Source organism: Curcuma longa, chromosome 21 (assembly GCF_044706935.1).
Source record: "Curcuma longa cultivar G26 ecotype Majalengka, Jawa Barat chromosome 21, ITB_CL_G26_1.1, whole genome shotgun sequence".
NCBI classification, from domain to species: domain Eukaryota; kingdom Viridiplantae; phylum Streptophyta; class Magnoliopsida; order Zingiberales; family Zingiberaceae; genus Curcuma; species Curcuma longa.
Genome location: NC_133881.1, coordinates 4943970 through 4967881, shown reverse-complemented (window position 1 = coordinate 4967881; position 23912 = coordinate 4943970). Strand labels below are relative to the sequence as shown.

The 23912-nt window shown below is 41.8% G+C and overlaps 2 protein-coding genes and 1 long non-coding RNA gene across 6 annotated transcripts; 1 reads left to right on the top strand and 2 right to left on the bottom strand.

The window, feature by feature from the left end:
- Window positions 1–895: 895 nt before the first annotated feature.
- LOC141815070 (protein neprosin-like) lies at window positions 896–2581 on the top strand. Its single transcript, XM_074703038.1, has 6 exons — window positions 896–1060; window positions 1184–1270; window positions 1629–1811; window positions 1891–1944; window positions 2044–2166; window positions 2240–2581. Exons 1-6 carry the CDS (start codon window positions 896–898, stop codon window positions 2579–2581), a joined length of 954 nt encoding a protein of 317 aa, XP_074559139.1.
- Window positions 2582–12806: 10225 nt separating this feature from the next.
- On the bottom strand, window positions 12807–13924 carry LOC141814174 (uncharacterized). The gene is made up of 3 exons (XR_012600458.1): window positions 13343–13924; window positions 13120–13236; window positions 12807–13028 (listed from the first exon to the last, which is right to left on the bottom strand). It is a non-coding gene; the product is annotated as an uncharacterized LOC141814174 (long non-coding RNA).
- A 2831-nt stretch (window positions 13925–16755) lies between these two features.
- On the bottom strand, window positions 16756–20035 carry LOC141814618 (uncharacterized). Of its 4 annotated transcripts, none has more exons than XM_074702557.1 (8): window positions 19800–20035; window positions 19116–19250; window positions 17884–17978; window positions 17717–17810; window positions 17487–17626; window positions 17286–17393; window positions 17133–17202; window positions 16756–16960 (listed from the first exon to the last, which is right to left on the bottom strand). In XM_074702557.1, exons 4-8 carry the CDS (start codon window positions 17735–17737, stop codon window positions 16841–16843), a joined length of 459 nt encoding a protein of 152 aa, XP_074558658.1. In that variant the 5' UTR covers window positions 17738–17810; window positions 17884–17978; window positions 19116–19250; window positions 19800–20035; the 3' UTR covers window positions 16756–16840. The 4 variants fall into 4 exon arrangements, with proteins under 4 accessions (XP_074558658.1, XP_074558659.1, XP_074558660.1 ...); XM_074702558.1 differs by having other exon boundaries at window positions 17884–17966; XM_074702559.1 differs by having other exon boundaries at window positions 17730–17810; window positions 19800–20031.
- Between the last annotated feature and the right edge of the window lie 3877 nt (window positions 20036–23912).

Sequence of the window (23912 nt, the reverse complement as noted above, 5' to 3'; positions counted from 1 at the left end):
GAAAAGTGGAGGCAGAGAGGGTTTGCGGCGGCGAAGAGAAAGGTTAGGGTTTTCGGCGGAGAAAAGGTCGCGAGGAGAGGAGGGGAGGCAGAGAGGGTTTTGCGGCGTTTTTCTCCCTGGCCAGTGCGCGAGGAAGTCCACGTGGCTTCCAGCTCAACCGTCGCCCACGTTACGCCCAGCAGACGTCGCCCAGCAGAACCATATATATATATATATATATATATATATATATATATATATATATATATATATATATATATATATATATAGGTCTGATATCCTGCCCGACGCCCCCGCGCGACCCCGCTGCGCGATCAGCCGACCTTTCGCCGTTCATCACCGCCGTTCGTCGCCGTCCGGTCACCGCCGGCCGCCATCCCGAGCTCGTTGGAAGCGCAACTTGATGGCGCACACACCGGCATCGGATTCCGGCCGGATTGGGTCGGAATCCGATCGGAATTCCGGCCGAAACAGAGCAGACGGTTCTGGCGGTGATTTCGCCAGAATCCGGCCGGATTCCGGCCGAATCGGGGCCGGACTCCGACCACCTCCGGACCGCCGTCGAGTTGCGGTTCCAACGGGCCCGGTCCGGAGGCCGGAGGTGGCCGGACGTGGCCGGACGGCGGGCGGAGAAGCGGCGAAGGTCCGAGGAGAAACACTGTGCAATCGCGATAAACGGACGGCTGTGGTTTCACGCAATTCGCCCGTGGACGGCGGGGATCGATCGCGCACGAGTCAGGCAGGATACCGTCGCGCAGTATATCAAATCTATATATATATATATATATATATATATATCCAAGTTAACCAGGAATTCTCTATTTATTAGCATTCCTTTTTAAAAGTTTTTTTTCCCTTTTAAAAGTGTTTGTGGATTTGATTACTTCATATGAAGATGGATCACAGGGGAGGATCACAAGCTCTAATTTTATTGACTCTTTGTTCTTTTCTGTATCACTCAGCAGCTGCAGATACTGCATGGCATTTGTCTGAAGCAGAAGACAAAGAATTGGAGATACAGCTCAAATCCTTGAACAAGCCTTATGTCAAATCCTTCAAGGCAAGCCACACCATCTTCTCATATTTAAATGTTTTTTAATCTTTCCTATATCTATTTTTTTTTTGAAATTTGATCTTCATGCATAATCTTTTCTTATCATTTTTTTTTAAATTAATGATAAAGGATGAGTATGGGATCACATTTGACTGTGTGGATATTTACAAACAACCAGCTTTTGATCACCCTTTGCTTAGAAACCACACACTCCAGGTGATTAAAATAATCTTAATTATTCTATCTTCATGAATCTTAATTATTATATATGCATTTTGACTATATCCACGATCACACAGATTAAATCTACATCATTTCCGAAAAGCATGAACAGTAATCCATCCTCAGAAATCTTAAAGCTGCCTAGACGTTGTCCTCGGGGCACTGTCCACTACAAAAGAAGATTTGATCAGAGCAAAGCAAATCCAACACACCCAAGTCATAGATCTGCAAGATAATACTGTTCCAATTAAAGCTTTTGTAAGTATATACAACTATATATATATTTGCAAGGGTTTAAATGTTCTACTCTGAATTTGTTTTATGATCTATCCATATACAAATTAATCTGCAGACTGCTGGAGTGACATTTTCGACTCGGAATGGACCGGCCAAGTTTTATGGAATATCAGCTAATTTGGATGTTCAATATCTTTCTGGTATATTGGATGATCAAACAAGCGCAACACAGATCATTGTTAGTAAAGGAGAAAGAGGTCCTATGGCATACCACAACGTCTTACAAGCCGGATTTCATGTCGGTATTAATCACAATTAGTTGAAGCTCATGGCTTGTCGTTGCATTCAACTCACTGCATCTGATCTCTCGTATATAGGTTCATCACGCAGCTGAGGGAGACGACTTGACTCACTTCTTCACTTATTGGACTGTGAGTTTTGGAATATTTTATTGTATTCTTCATGATTAACGATAGTTACGTTGATGATCATAACTTGATTTTGTTTTTGTGGTTCATGCATATATTTAGTCCGATGGGTATCAGAAAACTGGTTGCTTCAACTCTCTTTGCCCTGGATTCGTCCAAACAAGTGAAAGGTTGGCTCCAGGCCAAGTTTGCACCATGGGCTACATGTACCTCAATATATCTAGGGTAATAGAAACTGAACATTCAATTCTTTCGCTATTTGTAAGATGCATGGTTCATGCATGCTTGTTTTTTCCAGGATCCACATACGTCGAACTGGATGCTATACGTTGGCCTAGAACCGATTGGCTACTGGCCGAGGGAGATCTTGAACAACATGGCAGATTCTTCTCAGATTCAACTGAGTGCAACAGCTAGCTCTCCTATCGATAAGCCTAGTCCTCCGACAGGCAATGGGAAAATTGGTGGAGCAGCTTTTAGGAGTATCAAAGTTACGGATGGACAGAATAATCCATACCCTCCATCCGTCCGCAATGCAGCTGCGTTCAATGAACTCGGCAGACCCTTCTATGAAGCGGACTACAATCAGGGTTGCTGCCTGTTCTATGGTGGGCCTGGAGGATGGAGGTCACGAACATAGTGATCCAATCACTTGCGCTGAAAGGAGAAGCATGGTGGAAAAGTGAATGAAAATGGATGGATAAGAGTACTCCAATGACGTGTGTGGGATTTTAGTCTTATATTGAAAGTCTTGTGACATGAATGTTGGTTTATAATGAATCATGACTTTTGATATTGTGAACGTGTATGAACGAAAGACTCTTCAACACAGGGAAAGACTCTTTAACACAAAGTGTGCAAATTCCATCGATCCACCTCTTTTCCCTCGCCATCTCCACCTCTCTACCAAGAAATATGCTCAACAATAGTTGTCGCTTCTTGTGATAGCATTCAAGTATAAGTGTTCGACCATTGATTGGTTGCGATCATGATCGAGTTGTTATATGTATCTTGAGAAACAGTCGTCTAACGTAATCTCGAAACCAGTTCGGATCCTCTGTGCCACTAAACCCTCTGTGCCCCTGTGCCACTCAGAAACGACAAAACTTCTGCACGTGAATTGCACGTGAGTCTTCGCCAAAAACCTTCGCCGCCCAAAACCGACGCCCAAAATCTTCCCTCCGTTCCCAAAATCTCCGCTCCACGCCGATCGCTGCCGATCCGCCTTCGTCGCCGCAGGAAGGCGCCACCGCAAACCGAGCCACCGCAACCTCTTCGCCACCGCAAACCGAGCCACCGCAAACCGATTCCTCCGCCTCTCTTCGCCACCGCAAACCGAACTGGGGGAGAAAGAACGAGGGAGCGGAAGGGGGAGAACACGCCGGAATCTTCGTGGAATATTCCGTGTGGGCAGCGGATTCATCGGCTGGGTACGATCGGGGGCGGTGGTGGATTGGGATGGTGAGCGACGATGCGGTAGCTATCCAGGTTGCCAAGATGGCGCTTCTGTCGGAGGAGTGATCACAGACGGAAAGACTCCCTCACGATTTCACAAACCAAATCCACCACCACCGGTTGTTCTTCCTCTTTCTCCGGCAGCACAGACTCCTCTGGACGCTCACACACAGCAGGCGCTCCTTCACTTGCACGCAAGGTATCCTCGCCTCTATCACTCTTACAGACCCTCTGCAGAGCCTTCCTCTCCCTTTTATAGGGAGAGGCTGCGATCATCAGAGGAGTGCACGCAGTGCACTTCGTGCACGTAGCGGGAGCGTGGTGTCGGTTACCGGAACCGCCGGCGGTTACCGAAACCGCTCGTAACTGCTCGTCTGCTAACATCTCCCACTCGTCCAAGTGAAGCCACAAAGGCAACTGGTCACTAAGACCATTAAGAGGTGTCTAGTCACGTAGACTAAATATAACCGGAATGCACAGTCACATAGACTGTAAGAACTTAGAGATCATCAGTCACAAAGACTATACAGTCACATAGACTGAAAGAACAACCAATTCATACATAGGAAAATGGTTCGTGCGACAGCAAGCACATTGAGCATTCATTGCTAAGAAAGTTGTTACACCTTACATAGCTGCTCATAGAGCGATTAATGCTAAGAAAGTTGTTACACCTTACTTAGCCGCTCTAAATAGTACATAACTATTCTCTGAATGACACATAGTCATTTGTCCGATGGTACACAACCATCATCCAGGTGGCACACAGCCGTTCTCCAGTGGTACAAAACCATTTACCTGGACACATCATGTCTTGCTATTTACCCAGATTAAATAACATTTATTCACATCAATATGAACATCTCTAACCCCTCAGTTTGACTATCATGTCAAGAGCATGTTCCATATCCATAATATTCACATTCATTTCCATACATAACAGAAATGGGTCGACCAGTGAATATTCTCAAATAAATGTGAATCTATTTAATCTTCCTTTTTAGCTTGAGTCCATTCATTTTAATCAGTCGCTTTCCTAGTCATGTTCCATAGACCGAATCAACCATAGTCATAGGTTTACATGCTAAAGTAGCAGACCCTAATTAAAATTTCAAGTAAACAGCTAAATAGTCACTGAAGGCAAATGCTGAGATTAACATATAATCTCAAAGGGCTCACATAGTAGAGAAGCAGGGATCCATTCTCCTACTACCCTTATTGTCGTCTTAGCACATGTGGTATGAATCACATGCTACGATGTTATCTTCTTTACAGAAAAGAACGCATGTTTATCACAATTAAACATCGTACAGATTTCGATCTAAACATTCCCAATGTTTAATCCTGAATCCAACATATGAATTCAAATCTGGCTACAAACAGGTTTAGTAAATGGTGGGAACATTTACTTCGATCATTAAACTTTAAATGATCTCATCTTGATCCAATTATCAAGGCGACCCCAGCTTATAGTATTGTAACAATTTTACAGCTACACAAGCTAACAGCTACATAAGCTGAACTATAAGTACCGGTCTTACCTCTATTCATACATAACAAATAGAGATGATTGTCCATGTGAGAGGACCAATCACTACCTGCCAACATGCTCACCGAGATCTTAACTCAAGAATGTAACTTTTCACATACACTGAATAAATTATGGCATTTCACTTAATCAAATTATAATATTTGATTGTCAATTACAAATTTGTTACATTCTTCGAAGTCCCATAGACTTTACATGCTCATTAAATGACTCTCTAGTCATTGGCTTAGTAAAAGGATCTGCAAGCATAACTCTTGTAGGGATATACTCAAGAATCACCTTCTTTTTAGCAATAATATCCCTCACAAAGTTGTATTTTATAGCTATATGCTTGCCCTTGCTGTGATATTTGGGATCCTTTGAGAAAGCTATAGCAGCTTGACTGTCACAATAGACAGTAACTGGACTCCCACTGTCTTCAGCAATCTTCAGATGTTTAAGGAACCTTCTCAACCAGACTGCTTCTTGCACAGCAGCTGAACATGCCACATATTCAGCTTCCATTGTTGACAAGGCTACACAAGCCTGTTTCTTGCTGTTCCAGGAGATGGCGCCACCATTCAGCAAGAACGCATAGCCTGATGTGGATTTTCTATCATCCAGGTCCCCAGCCCAATCTGCATCTGAATAACCCTTTAGGCTCATATCTGATCCTTGAAAACAGAGACAATAATCTGTTGTCGCCTTCAGATATCTGAAAATCCTTTTTACTGCCTTCCAGTGTCTCGGTCCTGGGTTTGACTGGAACCGGCTCACTAAGCCAACAGCATAGCTGATATCGGGACGTGTACACAACATAGTGTACATTAAACTACCAATAGCACTGGCATATGGTCTTTTCTTCATCTCGGCTATTTCATTAGGAGTCTTGGGACACATACTCTTGCTCAGAACAGTACCTTTCACAACAGGTGTCTGTTCTATGTTGCAATCAGACATGCTGAAATGTTGTAACATCTTATTTATATATGCCTCTTGAGACAAACCCAAAAGCCGTTTAGATCGATCCCTGATGATCTTTACTCCTAAGATGTATTCAGCTTCTCCCATATCCATTATGTCAAACTGTGATGAAAGCCACCCTTTGACTTCTATCACATAACTTATGTCATTTCCTGCTATCAGCATATCATCAACATATAATGATAAAATGACATACTTTCCTTTTTCCTTTTTCAGGAAAACGCAATGATCCTCATTGATCATTTCGAAACCATAAGATAAAACGACTTCGTTAAATCTTATGTTCCATTGTCTTGACGCTTGCTTTAGCCCGTATATAGACTTTCTAAGTCTACATACTTTTCTTTCTTGGCCTTCAGCAATGAAACCTTCTGGCTGAACCATATAGATTTCCTCGTCAAGCTCACCGTTAAGGAAAGCCGTTTTTACATCCATCTGATGTAATTCCAGGTCATAATGTGCTACAAAAGCTAAAATAACCCGAATTGACACAAACTTCACTACAGGAGAAAATGTCTCTTCAAAATCAATACCCTCCAGTTGGGTATATCCTTTTGCAACCAAACGAGCTTTGTATCGATTAATCGATCCATCTGCTTTCCTCTTAATTTTGAGAATCCATTTATTCCCAATGGCCCTTCGGCCTGGAGGAAGATCGACTAAATCCCATACATGATTCTTTCTCATAGACTCCATCTCTTCATCCATTGCAATTTTCCACTTATCTCGAACATTACATCCCAATGCTTCCTCAACAGATCGAGGTTCATCATCGTCAACAGGAAGTGTCATTAATGCCTCATCAAACCATTTCCTAGGTTTGATCTTACGAACACTTCTTCGTAAGTTGGGCTGTTGAGAAGTCAACTCATGACTAGGCAAATTACTCCCACTCGGTTGACTAGGTTCAGGCATCCTCTATGACACCTCTTTGTTGATAAAGTTTCATCCTCTACAAATAAAGGAACTGTTTTATCAACATCACCTTTCGTTGGGAACTCAGTTTCGAGAAAAGTGACATCTCTTGACTCTATTTCAGAGATCGTTCCATCTTGTCTGCTCACCTATGAAAACATAACCTTTGGAGGTATCAGAATATCTTATAAAGATACATTTCTTACCCCTAGGTCCTAGTTTTCCAAATTTGTGAGAACTTTCATGAACATAGGCAGCTGACCCCCAGGGTCTTAGATTACTCAAATCTGGTTTTCTGCCAGTCCAACGTTCATATGGAGTAGATGGAACTGATTTTGAAGGCACTCTGTTAAGTATATATGCCGCTGCTAATAATGCATCTCCCCAATAGAAAATAGGCAAATTAGCTTGGGCCATCATAGACCTAACCATTTCCAGAAGAGTTCTATTTCTTCTTTCAGCAACCCCATTTTGCTGTGGAGTTCCAGGGATTGTCAGCTGTCTAATAATCCCTCTATCATTACATATTGTCTTGAACATATCAGACAAATATTCCCCCCCACGGTCAGTGCGTAAGGTCTTAACCTTACGTTCCATTTGATTCTCAACTTCGTTCATATAACGAATGAAGCAATCTAATGCTTCAGATTTATGAGAAATCAAATACACATGACCGAAACGAGAGAAATCATCAATAAATGTAATGAAATAAGAAGCTCCATGTCTAGCCTTCACATTCATTGGACCACAAATATCCGAATGAATTAATTGCAATGGTGATTCAGCCCTAATAGCCTTTCCAAATGGTTTTCTAGTTGATTTTCCAGCAAGACAATGCTCACATATAGACAAGTTAATCTTAGCCCGAGTGCCCAAGAGGCCCTCCTTAGCTAACCGATTCATTCGTTCTTGTCCTATATGTCCTAATCTAGCATGCCAAACTTCATCAGTTATATCTGCATCACTAGTAAGAGCAATGTTTGAAAAACAACTATCAATTCCACAACTGATATTTGGTTCCACATCAAGAACCATAAAACCATTCATTAAATAACCATATCCGATTGACACTGAGTCAATCTTAAGTTCCACACACCGGCTATAAAAATTAATACAATACCCTAATTCAAGAAGACTAGTTACAGAAACAAGATTCCTTCGAATCTCCGGAGCATACAGAACATCATGTAGAAACAATGTACTTCCACCACGAAGGTTAAGTTTGCAAGTGCCGATTCCTTTGACTTCAACTCTTGCATTGTTTCCTACATAAATCCATTTGTTGCCAGCTGGTACCCTGTGGTACTCAACATACGTAACTCGTTCCCGAGTTACATGGTTGGTTGCTCCCGAATCTATAATCCACAAAGGATAAGAATCAGCCAACAACACAGAACTAGCAACTAAATGCTCAGAAAAAGAAGACACACTAGGAGAAACCTTTTTCAGCTCAGAACATTCCCGAGCGAAGTGACCCTCTTTGCCACAGTTAAAACAAGTCAACTTGCTTTTAGGTTTCTTTCCAGTCTTCTTTCCCTTCTTCTTGATAGGGTCTGGTCTCACTCCTATAGTAAGACCATCTACAGGTTCAATCATGACCTGATTTATAGCCTCTAGAACTTTTTGTTCCTCTAGGACATCCTGTATCCTAAGGTGCCAGTTTTTGTAGTTATCCCCATTAAAATTTTCTCCATTATTTAAATCAGCTATGATGTTCTTTGTTGCCATAACCTATCATAAATAAACAAATTATTTAGATATTCAGTGTATGTTTTATCTGTATGTAATCTTTAAATGGACTCAATGTAAATTAGATTTGGTTTACAAAATCAAGTGACAATTATATTCTCACTCATCATTTGTATGTTCCAATCTAATTTGCATTGATCTATTTTATTACATACATCCCAACTTTAATGAACTTATCATTAATTAATCATGATATTTTTTTTTATTAAAATGAACGTATCATTTAAAAATTTATCTTATACTCATAATGAACTAATCAGAGAGTATATAACACAAACATCATGTATCATGTAGAGTAAACAGCATATAATGAACATATCATTAAAACATGCTGTACATTGTTAACAAATAACAAGAACTCTACTTTAAATGTTATCATTAACATTTTTACTCATAATTAACTAGACAACAACTCTAACAAACTAGATAAGCAACTATCACTCCCACTAGGACAAACACTAGCGCAGTGATAATCCAAACATAGCTTATCCTTTTAGGCTGAACAGAAACATCTTCAACTGGGATATTATTTGGATGATGCCAGGATACAGAATCCTGTGATGAACTCAAATATCCCTCAGAAGTGTCCTCTCCAGAGTCTTCTCTTGGATCTTCTTCTGGATCCTCTTCACAATCAGCATAGTGAAGCAGTTCTGTGCACAACTCAGTATATGTAATACGTCCCTTACGGCGCTCCCATATCTGAAGTGCTTCAACTTGCAGGTTTTCAGGCAATGAACGAATCAAAGCTTAAATCCTGCAGTTGTCCAGAATCGAAAAATCCTACATTTCTAGGCGCCAAAATAGTCTTGTTCAACCTCCCCATGTGTCTACTAACTCCATAAGCTGGATCATAATCTATCCACTAGATAATTTCCCTCAGCTTATTACGCATCACTTCGCGTCGAGTCATAGTAGTAATCGTCTGTGCCATCTCGAAAAATTGAAATTAATGAAGTCAGTACAAAACTGACAAACCAGTACATATACCAGCTTAATTCAATTTATACAGGCATAGATATAACACAACAAATCAAGAAAAACAAATCTTCTTGATTTATAGGGGCTTTGTTAACTGATCCTTTTGATCAGTCCATCGGCACCTTGAAGACTCAACATGGCAGTGTTCCATGAGAATCAAAAATATCATTTAGCTCCAAGCACCCCAGGCACCTGAGCATTTATTACCTGATATTTATTTTCTCATCATCTTCAACCATGTTGACTAAGCCTATTGAGTTGTTTCTATAATATAAGTTGTTCAAACAACTTCTCAATTATGAGTATGGTTGACCAATGTCAACTCTAACCAAGTCTAATCTATATACTTGGTTACCTCTAATCAATGATTGTCACTGTGCCAGAGCACTTGACATTCCACTTGATTTGGGACTAATTTGGTCTTTCTAATTGAAAGCCAAAAATTAGAAATTTAACCCACCCAATTTGATTAATTGAAACCCAATAAATCTCAATTAATTGGGTTATTTCCTTTAATTGGGTTAACTCAATGTTCATAACCCAATTAAAGGGTTAGACTTACCCAAAAAAAAAAAATCTAATTAAGCCCAAATTACAATTTTTTTTAAATTAAAAAAAACTTTTTGTCTACCGAAGCAGCATAGTATTGTTTTCTTTTTCTTAATACATTGTGCACGAAGCACAGTGCTATTTATGGTTTTTATTTTTTTCTCGCCGTTGTGCTCAAAGCACTGTGCGCATTTTTTTTTTTTTCTTTTTAATGTCGTGCCCTAAATACACACTGCCGCCGCCGCCGTTTTTTTTTCTTTGTGCACTAAGCACGTTGCCTGTGGCGAACGAAGGATGCAGCGACAGTGTCATCCGCGCGAGCGAACGGCGCGACCACGGAAGATCAGCCGGACTCACCGGCTTCCCTTTTTCCTGCCAACCAAATCGCCCCTGCTTGACCTCGCTGGCTTGCCAGCACCCGACCTCGCCGGCTGAGACGGCTGCGCACTCATCTGTAACTGGTACCAGCCTCGCCGGCACCATTCTGCCTGCCAGCCTTGCCGGCGCCACAGATCTTCATCGCGAGCAGCGCCGGTGCACCGCTGCTTGCGACATCGGCCAAAACAGGACGAACAGAGAAATAGCAACAGGTAAATTCACTAGTGCTCTGATACCAATGTAGAATATACCTGTTGTAGCGTGCTTCGATTCCGGCTCCGGCGTACCTCGACTCCGGCGGTTGGGACTGCTTCTGTCGGAGGAGCAATCACGGTGACGGAAAGCCCCTCACGATTCCACAAACCAAATCCTTCCACCACCGGTTGTTCTTCCCTCTTCTCCGGCAGCACAGACTCCTCTGGACGCTCTCACACACACAGGCGCTCCTTCACTTGGACTGCAAGGTATCCTCGCCTCTATATCTCCACAGACCGCAGAGCCTTCCTCTCCCTTTTATAGGGAGAGGTTGCGATCATCAGAGGCGTGCACGCAGTGCACTTCGTGCACGTAGCGGGAGCGTGGGTGTTGCTTCTTCCTGTCTAAAAATTGAACTAATTATCTCTAGTTTGAGAAAGTTTTTCTTGATAGTTATCTCCTCACTGCTGTTCACATGTCATCTGTTTTGTTTGTTTTGATTTTTTTGGACTGTTGGAAATGCTGCTGCATTTTTTGAATGACGAGTTAGGATGCCACCTTTTCATTGATATCACCAAGTCAAACTTTCTTGGAATTGGTCTGTAATATTATTTTTTGTTTTAATTGAAGATTTGTCGACTGATGGGCAATGGTGCTATTTGGTATTATGGTTCATCCCGTGCTCAGCCTCCAGTAACATCAATTGGGCGAGTTTGAAGAGCCAACTAATATCTATTTGCCCATCTTGTTCTCTTCCATTTTACATTGATTCATCGAATCAGCCTGTGAATTCTCAGGTTTACCTCATGAAGTTGTTTTCTACTGATTGAAAAGGACTCTTGCGTGGTAATTCATATTTTACCTCTGAGTTGATCTTATGTTGGAAGTTGCACTTCTTAATCACTGTCGTATTTGTTGTAGATGTCACACGGGTTCTTTGTGAGCTTGAGCTTTTGATTCACAGAGTGAAAGTCTCAACAACCCCAGATGGCAAGAGCATGAACCTTTTCTTTATTACTGATGGCATGTAAGTGGATCTACCAATTTTGTTTCAGCTTGTTCTCTTGCATCTTGTGTTTGTCCGAATTCCTATTATCATGCTAATTTTCCCTTGGAATTTTGCATCAAGTATGTAATGCAATCAAGTTCTAGCAACTAATGCAATAGGTGCAATTTTTTTTGGCAAGGTTCTGTGCATATATGGTTTAATGACTGTTATCTTGACAGTATGCTGTGACCTGTTTAGATAAGATGGAAATTTCTACCTTCTACTTTGCTGTTTTGGCAGGGAGCTCTTGCACACACAAAGGAGACAGGATGAGACGCGTCAACAACTGAGTACAATCCTAGGGGAGTCACTTTATAGCTTTGAGATTTTGCCAGTTAATGGTTTTCAACATGGTTTCTCCAGTTTTCCACCACAAGTTGCTGAAAATCTCTTCAGCCTGGGGCTAGTAGACAACGAACTTTGCTGTCACTCCAGACATGAAAAGTTGACGAAAACCAATCTCAATTTTGATAATACATTAAGTGTTTATTTGATAATGTTAAGTGTTCATGTTTCTTAGTGTTTTTGTTTTAATTCTTTTGGTATCGTATGAAATGTATAAACACAAGTTTGAGAGTTTCTGTAATGGTGTGCTAATGGAAAAATAATATTTGCTTTACCATGTGGTGTTGGGCATGATAAGTTATTATTTTTTTAATTTAATAGGTTTAAAATAAAATTTAGAAGTAAACTAAAATTATCAAACATTTTAATATTAATAAAATCTGAGGCGTCGATGTTTGAGATCAAACTCCCAGATGTGCTCCTGTTGCGAGAATAGGTTATGATCTATCAATAACATCATGGCTTCACAAAACAAAACATTTGAACAGTAGTATCATTGATAATTTACAATAAATAATGAAAGTTTTGCTTATCTACCACTCAAAATATGACTTTCTTCCTGACATTTTCTTTTTCATACATAATAACCAACCAACTCAACAGAAAACATATTCACGCTGTGAAAAGAAAACAGAGCAAACAACATCTTCTGTTCAAAGTTACCAGGAGGAATTCTAGAGATGATCACATTATTTAACTGCTACTACCAACATGATAGCTAAAATCCAGAATCTCCAATATTCTTTATGTTCAAATACAATATTCAAATATCCAAAATAGCAAGGAACATCCGTGCTTGCCAGATTAGAGAGCATTTAACATTTCACTCCAAATGTAAATACAAGTTCTTAAGACAATGAAACAACTAGATGAAATTTTGGTAATCAGGGCACGTGAACTTTTTAACTGTTGACGACAAACAAAGGGGACCTTAGCAACTTTGATGAACTTGACGAGCACCTGTAAAACATTAATAAAAAATTTATGATATGAGATATCACATATATAATTAATAGTGTAAAAGAATAATATGACATAAGATCGCCTTAACCTCTTTCATCATAACAAATTGTCAAGTCAGCCTTTAAATTGATGATTCCTTTATCCACTATAACTTTAGCAAGATTTAAATCAGCTTCTGCGGCAGCTTTGAGCGCATCCCATATCTCTGTTACATAAACAACAAACTGAATATCGTATAAACGTTCCTGGGAGAAATAAGATTTTAGAATTTAAAACGAACCAAACTAGAGAAGAGGAAATTGATCGAACACCTGTGCAGCAATAGAGTGTAGCAGAGTCCAAGTCGCCCTCCCAAGTTGCGGTGATCGACACCTGTGCAGCAAAGCAAACCGAGGTTGAGGTGGCTCGGTTTGCGGTGGCAAAGAGAGGCGGAGGGATTGGGAGGTAGGTTAGGGTTTTTTTGGGTAGCGGCGTTGGCTTCGCGAAGCTACAAAGGCGAAGTAGGCCGCGGCGGTGACTTCCCGCAGCGACGAAGGCGAAGGAGGCGGCGGCGGTGGCTTCCCGAATCGACGAAGGCGAAGGAGGTGGCGGTGGTGGCTTCCCGAAGCGACGAAGGGGAAGGAGGCGGCGGCGTTTACAGATCGGGCAGTGTTTCCCGCGGCGACGAAGTCGGGCGAAGGATCGCAGAGATTAGGCGGCGGCAGCCGCGTCTTCCTGCGGCGACGAAGGCGAAGGATCGGCAGCGATCGGCGTGGAGCGGAGATTTTGGGAACGGAGGGAAGATTTTGGGTCGGTTTGGGGGCGGCGAAGGTTTTTGGGGAAGACTCACGTGCAATGAAGTTTTGTCGTTTCTGAGTGGCACAGGGACACAGAGGTTGAGTGGCACAGAAGATCCGAACTCCGTCCCGTCCGGAGCTCGCCGTTCTCCGCGTAGAAACAATTCGATCAAGACTACAAAAACAGAGCTACTTGGGGTGAACATAGCTCCACCAATGTGGACCAACCAAAGGGAAGAATGTTCCTAGACATGATGCCCAACAAGATGGCCATGACTTAGTCCAAGTGCGTCTCAAACTATTTTGAGAGCCCTAGGCTAGTGTGTGATATATGGTGTTCTCCGAGGTGACTATGCCACCGGTGATATTAACATGGATAAAGCATCGATAATGTCATTGTCATCATCAGAATTCAAGAAAAATAAAAAAAGTCTTAGTAATAATCATCAACTATATATATTTAGAGTCGTAATGTTATCTGTTTTGATTTGAATACGAGGGGTGTGTCAAATTCCATAGAATTTGTTTATGTTGATTGTTATGGTCGTAAGGGCTTGGGTGCGGTTAGTCAAGTCCGACAGGATTGGTCTAGGCAGGAACATCCGGCCCTGCACACCCCAAGCCGATGAGGTTCAAATACGGGTCCTCCTCCGGCGCTTCGGTCCCGAGCCGATTCCATCCACGCTGACATAAGGCCCCACGGCCTCCCTCCTCCGACGCTTCGGCCCCGAGCCGATTCCATCCACGCGGACATAAGGCCCCACGGCCTCCCTCCTCCAGCGCTTCGACCCCGAGCTAATTCCATCCACGCGGACATAAGGCCCCACGACTTCCCTCCTCCAGCGCTTCGGCCCCGAGCCAATTCCATCCACGCGGACATAAGGCCCCACGGCCTCCCTCCTCCAGCGCTTCGGCCCCGAGCCGATTCCATCCACACGGACATAAGGCCCCACGGCTTCCCTTCTCCAGCACTTCGGCCCGAGCCGATTCCATCCACGCGGACATAAGGCTTCACAGCCTCCCTCCTCCAGCGCTTCGGCCCCGAGCCGACCCCATCCATTCGGACGCGAGTTCTGCCAAGTCCTATCCGAAACGGTCTCGCGTGGGTATCCTCGTTTTTCAAGAGTCACTCCTCCCATCATTAGTTGTGAATATTCTCAGGGCTTTTCTGCAACTCATCATAGCAAGGCACGTGCTTGACATTACTCCCTCTTTAATGCAAGTCAGCGATGGGACATATCCGCTGACTATACCATGCTCCCTGCCACATCCATAACGGTGATGAAACCCCAATCACATTCATGATGTGACACAATGCCTTCAATTTACATAAAAGGTTAGTTTCATGCTGAGGAAGGTACGCGCGCAATAGCAATCTCACACACCCTCTTCACTCTCGATTTTCTTCTTCCTCCTCCTCAGCCGCTGACTTAGGCATCGGAGTGGTCGCGCCGGGGAAAACCCCTGCCCTTCCAGCTCACGTGTTCTGTGCTTGCAGGAACCCCCCTCATCTTCACCGTCGTCCAAACTATCTCCCGTGAGGTACTGTAGAGCGAGATGCGCACTCCGAAGCTAGGGATGGCAACGGGTTCGGGGGTTCACGGGGAAGCCTTCTCCATCCCCATCTCCTAAACCCAAACTCATATATCATCCCCGTCCCCATCCCCGTCAGGTATCATAATTTAAATATCATCTCCGTCCCCGTCGGGTTTCGGGTATCCAGCAGGTTTTGGGGATCGGATCCCCGCAGGTTTCGGGGATCCCTGCGGGTATCAGGGATGGTTTTCCTCGCGGGTATTTCCATGGGCATCCCCATACTCATACTCATTCTCATCCCCATCTTATTTTTTTAAAATATTAATTTAAATATATATATATATATATATATTATAAAATCCTTACAAAATAACATTATAAAACCAAACATTAAACTCTAAAACAAAACATTATCTCTAAAACAACATCCAACTCTAAAATCCCGTCTTGTTCAAATCCCATCATTCATTAAATTTTTACATAAATTTTGAACTTTCAAATGCGTATTCATTAGCTCCCCGACGGAGCTCCGATAAGTTCGGGGGACGAGGTCGGATTCGGGGATGAAAACGGAGAATATTTGGAATACCATCCCCGACCCATCCCCGCTTTCCGAGATTCAGGGATTCCTCATCCCCATCCCCGCTTTCTCAGATTCGGGGATTCCCCGGTCAAAATGGGTTCGGGGAACGGATTCCCCATCGGGTCCGGGTATAATTGTCATCCCTATCCGAAGTTGATCTCAACAGGAACATTGATTTTTGTGATGAATCAACAACAATCTGGTAACATGGAGCCCCCAGGTGAAGTATGCAAACAGAGTCTATTGAAAGAGTATGATAAAAGAGTCTATTGAATGAGTTTGTTGAAGAGAAGTCAACTATAGAGTAGAGAAGTCAATTGTAAAAAAAGTCAGTTGCAAAGAAGATAACTATAGAAAAGACAGCTAGAATGTAGTTATCTCAGACTTAGTAAATGGTTAGAAGAGGACTAACCACTACTAGAAAAATGTTAATAGACAACGCGGAAAAAGCGTTGTCTTTGTGGGTTAAAAAGCGTTGTAAGAGGCCCTGTTGTAGTAGGGGTCCCTCAACGACAACGCTTTTTAAGCGTTGTCTTTGTTAACATCGACAACACCTTCGCAACGCAGAAAAAGCGTTGTAAATATTACAACGTTTTTTGCGACGCTTTAAAAACGTTGTTTTTAATAAGTAGGACAACACATTTTGCAACGGTTAAAAAGCGTTGTAATTTTGTTACAAATTGCTTGGGTTTTACAACGTTTTTAAAAGCGTTATCTTTTGATTTTTTTAGCAGTAAATAAGAAATAATATATTTTGTAAATACAAAACTATTAGATACAAAATTTACTAAATGCTATACAAAACATACAACTTATATTCACACAAAAATCATTCTTACAGCAGGTTCTTAACACAAATTTATAACATACAACAGGTCGATAACATACAACTTATACAAGTTCATAACACAAATTCAAGTTACAACTTCCAACATATAAGCTTCATAATAGGAGTAGGTCCATAACAAAGGTTTTAACGCAACAGAATATCCTCCAACAGCAGCAGAAATATCATCACAACAGAATATCCTCTCCTTCGAGCAACAGAATATCATCACAACATTAGCAGCACCAAGTAACAGCAAGTGCATCACCAAGTATGGACACAACATTAGCATATGTATCAGCAGCAGAAATATGGGACTCCAATATCAGGTAAAAGACAAATACACACATCAAGACCATATCAAACATAATTACACATACCTGTAGTAGTTCCCACACTGGTTTTTTCCGACCTTTTCTTCCCTTGTTTGAATTAAACAATCTCAAGACCCTACATACGTTAATAAAATATGATATATTAGTGTTTTAACATGTGAATGAAATGCCCAATCAAATTACCCAGTTTGGCCTCACATTTCCACTATATATTTCCAATCGTCATAGCGCATTCTATGACTTAGAGAATCCAGCACATAAACAATCTCCGTGTAGGGTTGAATGACAGTGAGAATCCAATGACAACTGCACATAAACAAATAATTAGCTCATCAATTAAATAAGTTATCAACAGGGATAATTGAATGTATGCCAATACGTATTATTAACCAAACTTACATGATCACGCAACCATATAGCAAAAGTTCGGTTGTGCTCATCTTGTAACCACTTCTTCGAATAAGTGGTTGCAATCGCAATTCATGTGCACGGAAACAGTGTTTCCCACAAAATTGTAACCATGGAGCTAGCAACGTAAACTGTCAATGGGCAAGAGTCATGTGAAATTGCACGACTAGGTGTTTCCCACAAAATTTTAGATAATGACAATATTGCAGAGGGGTTATTACTGATGATGCAGACCTTTGCATCACAATTAGAAGGTGAACCAATCACTCCATCTAGAACAAAGATTTTTTAGACTGAAGAAATGTGACAAGTAACCTAGAAATGGGGAAGAAAATACCAAAATTAGCAAGAATCAGGGAAGAAATACACGAGCAAATACAAAAGGTACCTGTTTCAAAAGTTTACTGAATTGAGCCTTAGAAATTTCGGGAGCTCCACCATCAGGGTCTCCTCTCACATATAGTGGATTGCCTGATAAATTGTCTAAAAAATACATGTGATAAGCCATATTATCATGCATAGCTCAAATTACAAATTGTTCACTTATTCATTCAAGACTGCAGTAGATTCTAGTTGCATTAAAATGATTAAAATAAATCAACCTAAAAAGATCACTTATTCATTGAAGACTGAAGCATATTCTAGTTGCATAAGTCCATATATAAAACAAATGCAGATGCCTTGATTCAACATTAGCATCAGCAGAAGTGACACATATGTGAAAAAAGCATGTGGTACAATTATGGCAAGCAATTTGAAATTCCATATGCCCCTTAAGAGTTAACCACCTCAAGTGATTTATATCCTCCTGATCCAGTTGGATACATTGAATTCACTAGCTGAACATAAGTTCATCAACACTTTCCTAAATTTGAAGAATGCACTAATTAGCATAGCACCTTCAGGATTTAGGCATAATTATTAAAATCAGTTGGCAGCCAAGGAAGCATTTCTGACAGATTTGCCTGTTGAAAATATTGTTGCGGGATTCTTCCGTCATGAATTCAAGGAGGTACTAAATAATGACTGTTGTAAGGAAAATCTAACAAAGGATCAACAAGTGGAACATGATTGGGTATTTAATTGTTCAAATCACCATTTTATCTCAATGTTATTGTTACTAAAATATACCTTACATAATTGGGTTTAGGAGGAGCTTTGGTGAAGATCATAGCAAACTGTACACGGATGCAACCAAACACTAAATATTTCTGAAAACAAAAGAGTGGGTGCGATCCTAACAATAGGGAGAAATAATCATATCTAATATAGCAAATACAGAGCAGGTATCTATCTTTTTGTAGAATGGATATGGAGGAGCAGATATGAACCTTGTGATGACTCTTTGTTCAAGCTACTAAAACATTGAAATCCAACACAATATATATGTTACAACGATGTTGAAATGGTACAGCGAAGCAAGAAATGTGATTTGGAGGTAATTTTCTTCCATTACAATTATTCTGTTGGTATTTAACTAATGGAACGAATATTTTATTGACAGGAAGAACAATAAATAAAAAGATAAAAAAAAGTCAATGAATCAACCACTCACTTATCTCAAGCAAATCAAACCAAAAACAACTAAATCAAAGTTAAAATTGAACTCAAATCACTCACAGAACCAAGACTATTCCTTCAGCGGAGCATCGAACCCCAAACCAGGAGCAAGAATCAACTTTATCCTCGTCCCAATTTGCTAAAGCACCATAAGGATCAACCTCTACTCTCCCTTTGAATGCTAGAAGAGTCCTCCTACATATTCAACGCCAAGGACAAAAAATCATCATATATTCCAAACAGTTAACCAACACAAATCAAACATATATCAACTAAAATCAAATGCCTTCATCGTTGAGGGAATCACAAAGCTCCCACCACAGACACGTCAACCAAATCCACAAAAACGAGGAGAGGACGACTTCAAGTCCTCCCGCTTTCCTCATCTGCGCCTCTCTTTCCCTTATCACTCCCTACAACGATTGATCGAAGTCCACTTCGGAAGGTGCTCTACCTAAAGGTCGCAGTTTTTCCTACTCCAATACCGAAACAAGGCTGAAAGAAAGCCGCCACCTCGGCGCCATTGATATTCATCCCATCCCGATCCAAATCCAGGACCAGATCTGATCGCGCCTCCATTTTCACATGAAAAGGAAACAAAGAAGAAAACGAGTCTCGGATCGACCACCAGACCTAGCTAGAGCCGAGGCGAGCGTCAAAAATCGGCAGCGAAGTTACAACTCAGAGCCGCCTTCTTCCCTAAGATCTAGGAAGAGGAACCCTAGAGGAAGAAGATGGATCTACCTTCGTGAACCGAGCGCCGAGAGCGAGGGAGGCGGAGGTCAGGAGGGAGGAGCACAGGCCTGGAGGAGCACCGCCCACGGGCCTGGAGGAGCACCGGATGCGGCTTCCGTTCTATCTTCGTCTTCGCCTCTTCACAGCGGCGCGAAAAGGAGCTAGAGGTGTGAAAGGGGCTGGAGAAGCGGAGAGGCACGAAAGGGGGGTCGGGAGAAGAGTAGCTACTAACTAGAGGTGCGAGAGGGGACGAGAGAGGCACGAAAATGCAGCGCGGGGGAGAAGACAAGCTAGAGGTGCGAGAGCGGGAGAGGGACGAAAAAGGTGCGGGAGAGAAGAGGGAGGCGTACGAAGGAAATCGCGGACTCGCCCGATAGAAAACCTGGATATAAACCCTCAACGACAACCCTAAACGACAATACTTTTAAAAGCGTTGTCTTTGGCAAAAAACCCGCTAAAAGACAACGTTTTCGACAACGGTTTTGTAAAGTGTTGTGGTTGACCCAAAATAAACGCTAATAGACAACGCTTTCTGAACAAACGTTGTCTTTTAGTTTCAAAAGACAACGCTTTTTACTAAAAACATTGTAAATTGAAATACCACAACGCTTTTGCTAAAAATCGTTATCTTTGGGGCGTTGTCTATTAACATTTTTCTAGTAATGAACATGCACTTTAACATTGACTTTTCAAAGCTCAAGTTAGAATAGTGTAGATAAAAAAATGAACGGATAAAATAGTAGAGAAGACTTAATAAATGGTTAGAAGAGGACTAACATGCACTTTGACATTGACTTTTCAAAGCTCAAGTTAGAATAGTACAGAGAAAAATGAACGGATAAAATAGTAGACGATATGAAATAAATGATCATACATAATTCCTATATGTTATAGAGCATCTCTCTATTGGGTTGCAATGGTACAAACATAGTCACACATCTAAAATACATGGAAAAGGGGTTTAAAAGGATGGAAAGTATCTCCATTGGCATGAGGCCTTTTGGGGAGAGCCCAAGAACAAAGCCATGAGGGCTTAGGCTCAAAGTGGACAATATCATGCCATTGTGGAGATGCAGACATCCTTGGGGACCCAACAAGTAGTATCAGAGCGAGGCCACTCTTCACCGGACTAATCGCCGGAAGAGCCATGATCTAGATCTAACCATGTGGGTTGAACCTTAAACAAAGGAAGTGGGTGCTCCCGTGTCTGAATCAATAGGACCAGACACCAGGCAGGAAGTCCTAGTAGGTCGGGTGGATCGAGGGGCAGGAAGTCCTAGTTGCGACTAGGCAGGAAGTCCTAGTAGGTCGGATGGACCGAGGGGCAGGAAGTCCTGGTGGGTCAAGGATTCGGACATCAAACGGAGGCTTTCCGTTTGAAGGGGACCTGTGGTCCTTTGTTTGAGTCGGGGATTGTTGAGTTGCAAGGGTGTAACCATAGTTCCACATCTAAAACACATGGAAAAGATCATTGGTTTAAAAGGATGGAAAGTATCTCCATTGGCATAAGGTCTTTTGGGGAGAGCTCAAGAACAAAGTCATGAGGGTTTAGGCTCAAAGTGGACAATATCATGTCATTGTGGAGATGCAGACATCCTTGGGGACCCAACAAGTGGTATCAGAGCGAGGTCACTCTTCACTGGACTAACCGTCGGAAGAGTCATGATCTAGATCTAACCATGTGGGTTGAACCTTAAACAAAGGAAGTAGGTGCTCCCGTGTCTGAATCAATAGGACCAGACACCAGGCAGGAAGTCCTAGTAGGTCGGGTGGACCGAGGGGCAGGAAGTCTTAGTTGCGACTAGGCAAGAAGTCCTAGTAGGTCGGATGGACCGAGGGCAGGAAGTCCTGGTGGGTCAAGGATTCGGACATCAAACGGAGGCTTTCCGTTTGAAGGGGACCTGTGGTCCTTTGTTTGAGGCGGGGATTGTTGGGTTGCAAGGGTGTAAACATAGTCCCACATCTAAAACATATGGAAAAGATCATTGGTTTAAAAGGATGGAAAGTATCGCCATTGGCATGAGACCTTTTGGGGAGAGCCCAAGAACAAAGCCATGAGGGCTTAGGCTCAAAGTGGACAATATCATACCATTGTGGAGATGCAGACATCCTTGGGGACCCAACAAGTGGTATCAGAGCGAGGCCACCCTTCACCGGACTAACCGCCGGAAGAGCCATGATCTAGATCTAACCATGTGGGTTGAACCTTAAACAAAGGAAGTTGGTGCTCCCGTGTCTGAATCAATAGGACCAGACACCAGGCAGGAAGTCCTAGTAGATCGGGTGGACCGAGGGGCAGGAAGTCCTAGTTGTGACTAGGCAGGAAGTCCTAGTAGGTCGAATGGATTGAGGGGCAGGAAGTCCTGGTGGATCAAGGATTCGGACATCAAACGGAGGCTTTCCGTTTGAAGGGGACCTGTGGTCCTTTGTTTGAGGGGGGGATTGTTGGGTTGCAACGGTGCAAACATAGTCCCACATCTAAAACACATGGAAAAGATCATGGGTTTAAAAGGATGGAAAGTATCTCCATTGGCATGAGACCTTTTGGGGAGAGCCCAAGAACAAAGCCATGAGGGCTTAGGCTCAAAGTGGATAATATCATGTCATTGTGGAGATGCAGACATCCTTCGGGACCTAACACTCTCCTCTTACTTTATGTAGAAAAATGATCTATGGATCTGAATTGCTAGAAGATGATTCAATTTATTTTTATGATAGATCGAAATTGCTAAAAGATGATTCAACTTTTTTTTATAATGGATTTGAATTGTTGGAAGACTATCCAACTTTTTTACAATGAATCTGAATTGATGAAAGATGATCCAAGTTTTTTTTTAACAGATTTAAATTGTTAGAAGATGATCTAATTTTTTTTATAATTAATCAAAATTATTAGAAGATGATCCAATTTTTTTATAATAAATTTGTGATAACAGTAGGTTGTGACGTATGATTAAAAAACAGCATTAAAAAGTATAGAAAGGAATATATTATTAAAAAATATAGAAAGAATAAATAGATTTGTGACAACGATTGGTTAGAAATTTGTAAAAACTTGACAGGGTCAAAAATTGATAGATTTGTACAAATAGTACTTCTTCTACAAAAGGTGGAATCTGTCATCTTAGCGGCCCCACACAGTCGGTCCCTTCTTCTGCAAAAAGTGGAATCCGCCATCTTAGCGGCCCCACACGGTCAGTCCGACAACCATCTGTGAGGAGGTAAATCGAGAAACTACAGTTGGTCATGAAGGAGAGTATTGCCTGACTTTGTCAGAATTCGAACCCTTGCCCTCTTCTACAACTTTGTTGCGTCATAACCAACTTAGCTATGCTCCGGGGGCGAAACTGTAGTGGATAAACTTTTTATAGTGATCAGCTCCACCGCCGAAACGACCCCATATCAGAAAATCCCATAAGAGATTTTTTGGAGGCACGGTACCACTATGTTGATAAGAGCATACTGCCGAAACAACACCTCAGCTAACAAATACATGTTGCTAAGACTTGAATCGCACAACACCTCAGTCAACAAATACATGTTGTTAAGAGAATTCGAACCCGAAACCTCAGGCAACAAATACATGTTGTTAAGACTTGAATCGCACAGCACCTCAGTCAACAAATATATGTTGCTAAGATGATTCAAACCTGAAACCTCAGGCAACACATGTCTCCATGCTTACCACTTAGGATAAGGCACTTCAAGTTAGAATAGGCAGTCTAAATGCCGTTTCCAGACAGCGTAATTTAGAGTTTCTCTGCCCTTGCCTTATATAGGGAGAGAAGTCTAAAGAACATAACTCTTAAAAGAAAAGAACAAAGATGTATGATTAAAGAAAAGAACAAAGGATGTATATCATACATCTTGAAGAGAAGACTAATAGTTATACTTAATACCTCTTAGAGAGAAAATCAAAGATCCCATTAGAGAGTATTATAATAATCATTATGTCCTTTCGCCTTTTAATAACCATCGTGTCCCTTCAAATTATGATAACTGTCGAGTCCCTTCGCATGATCGGAAAGTTGAGAAGTTGACGATTCAGGCAGTCGAAGACAGATGATATAACTCCGGTGTTGATCAAATCAAGAGATCTCCTGCATAAACTCCCTTTTGACT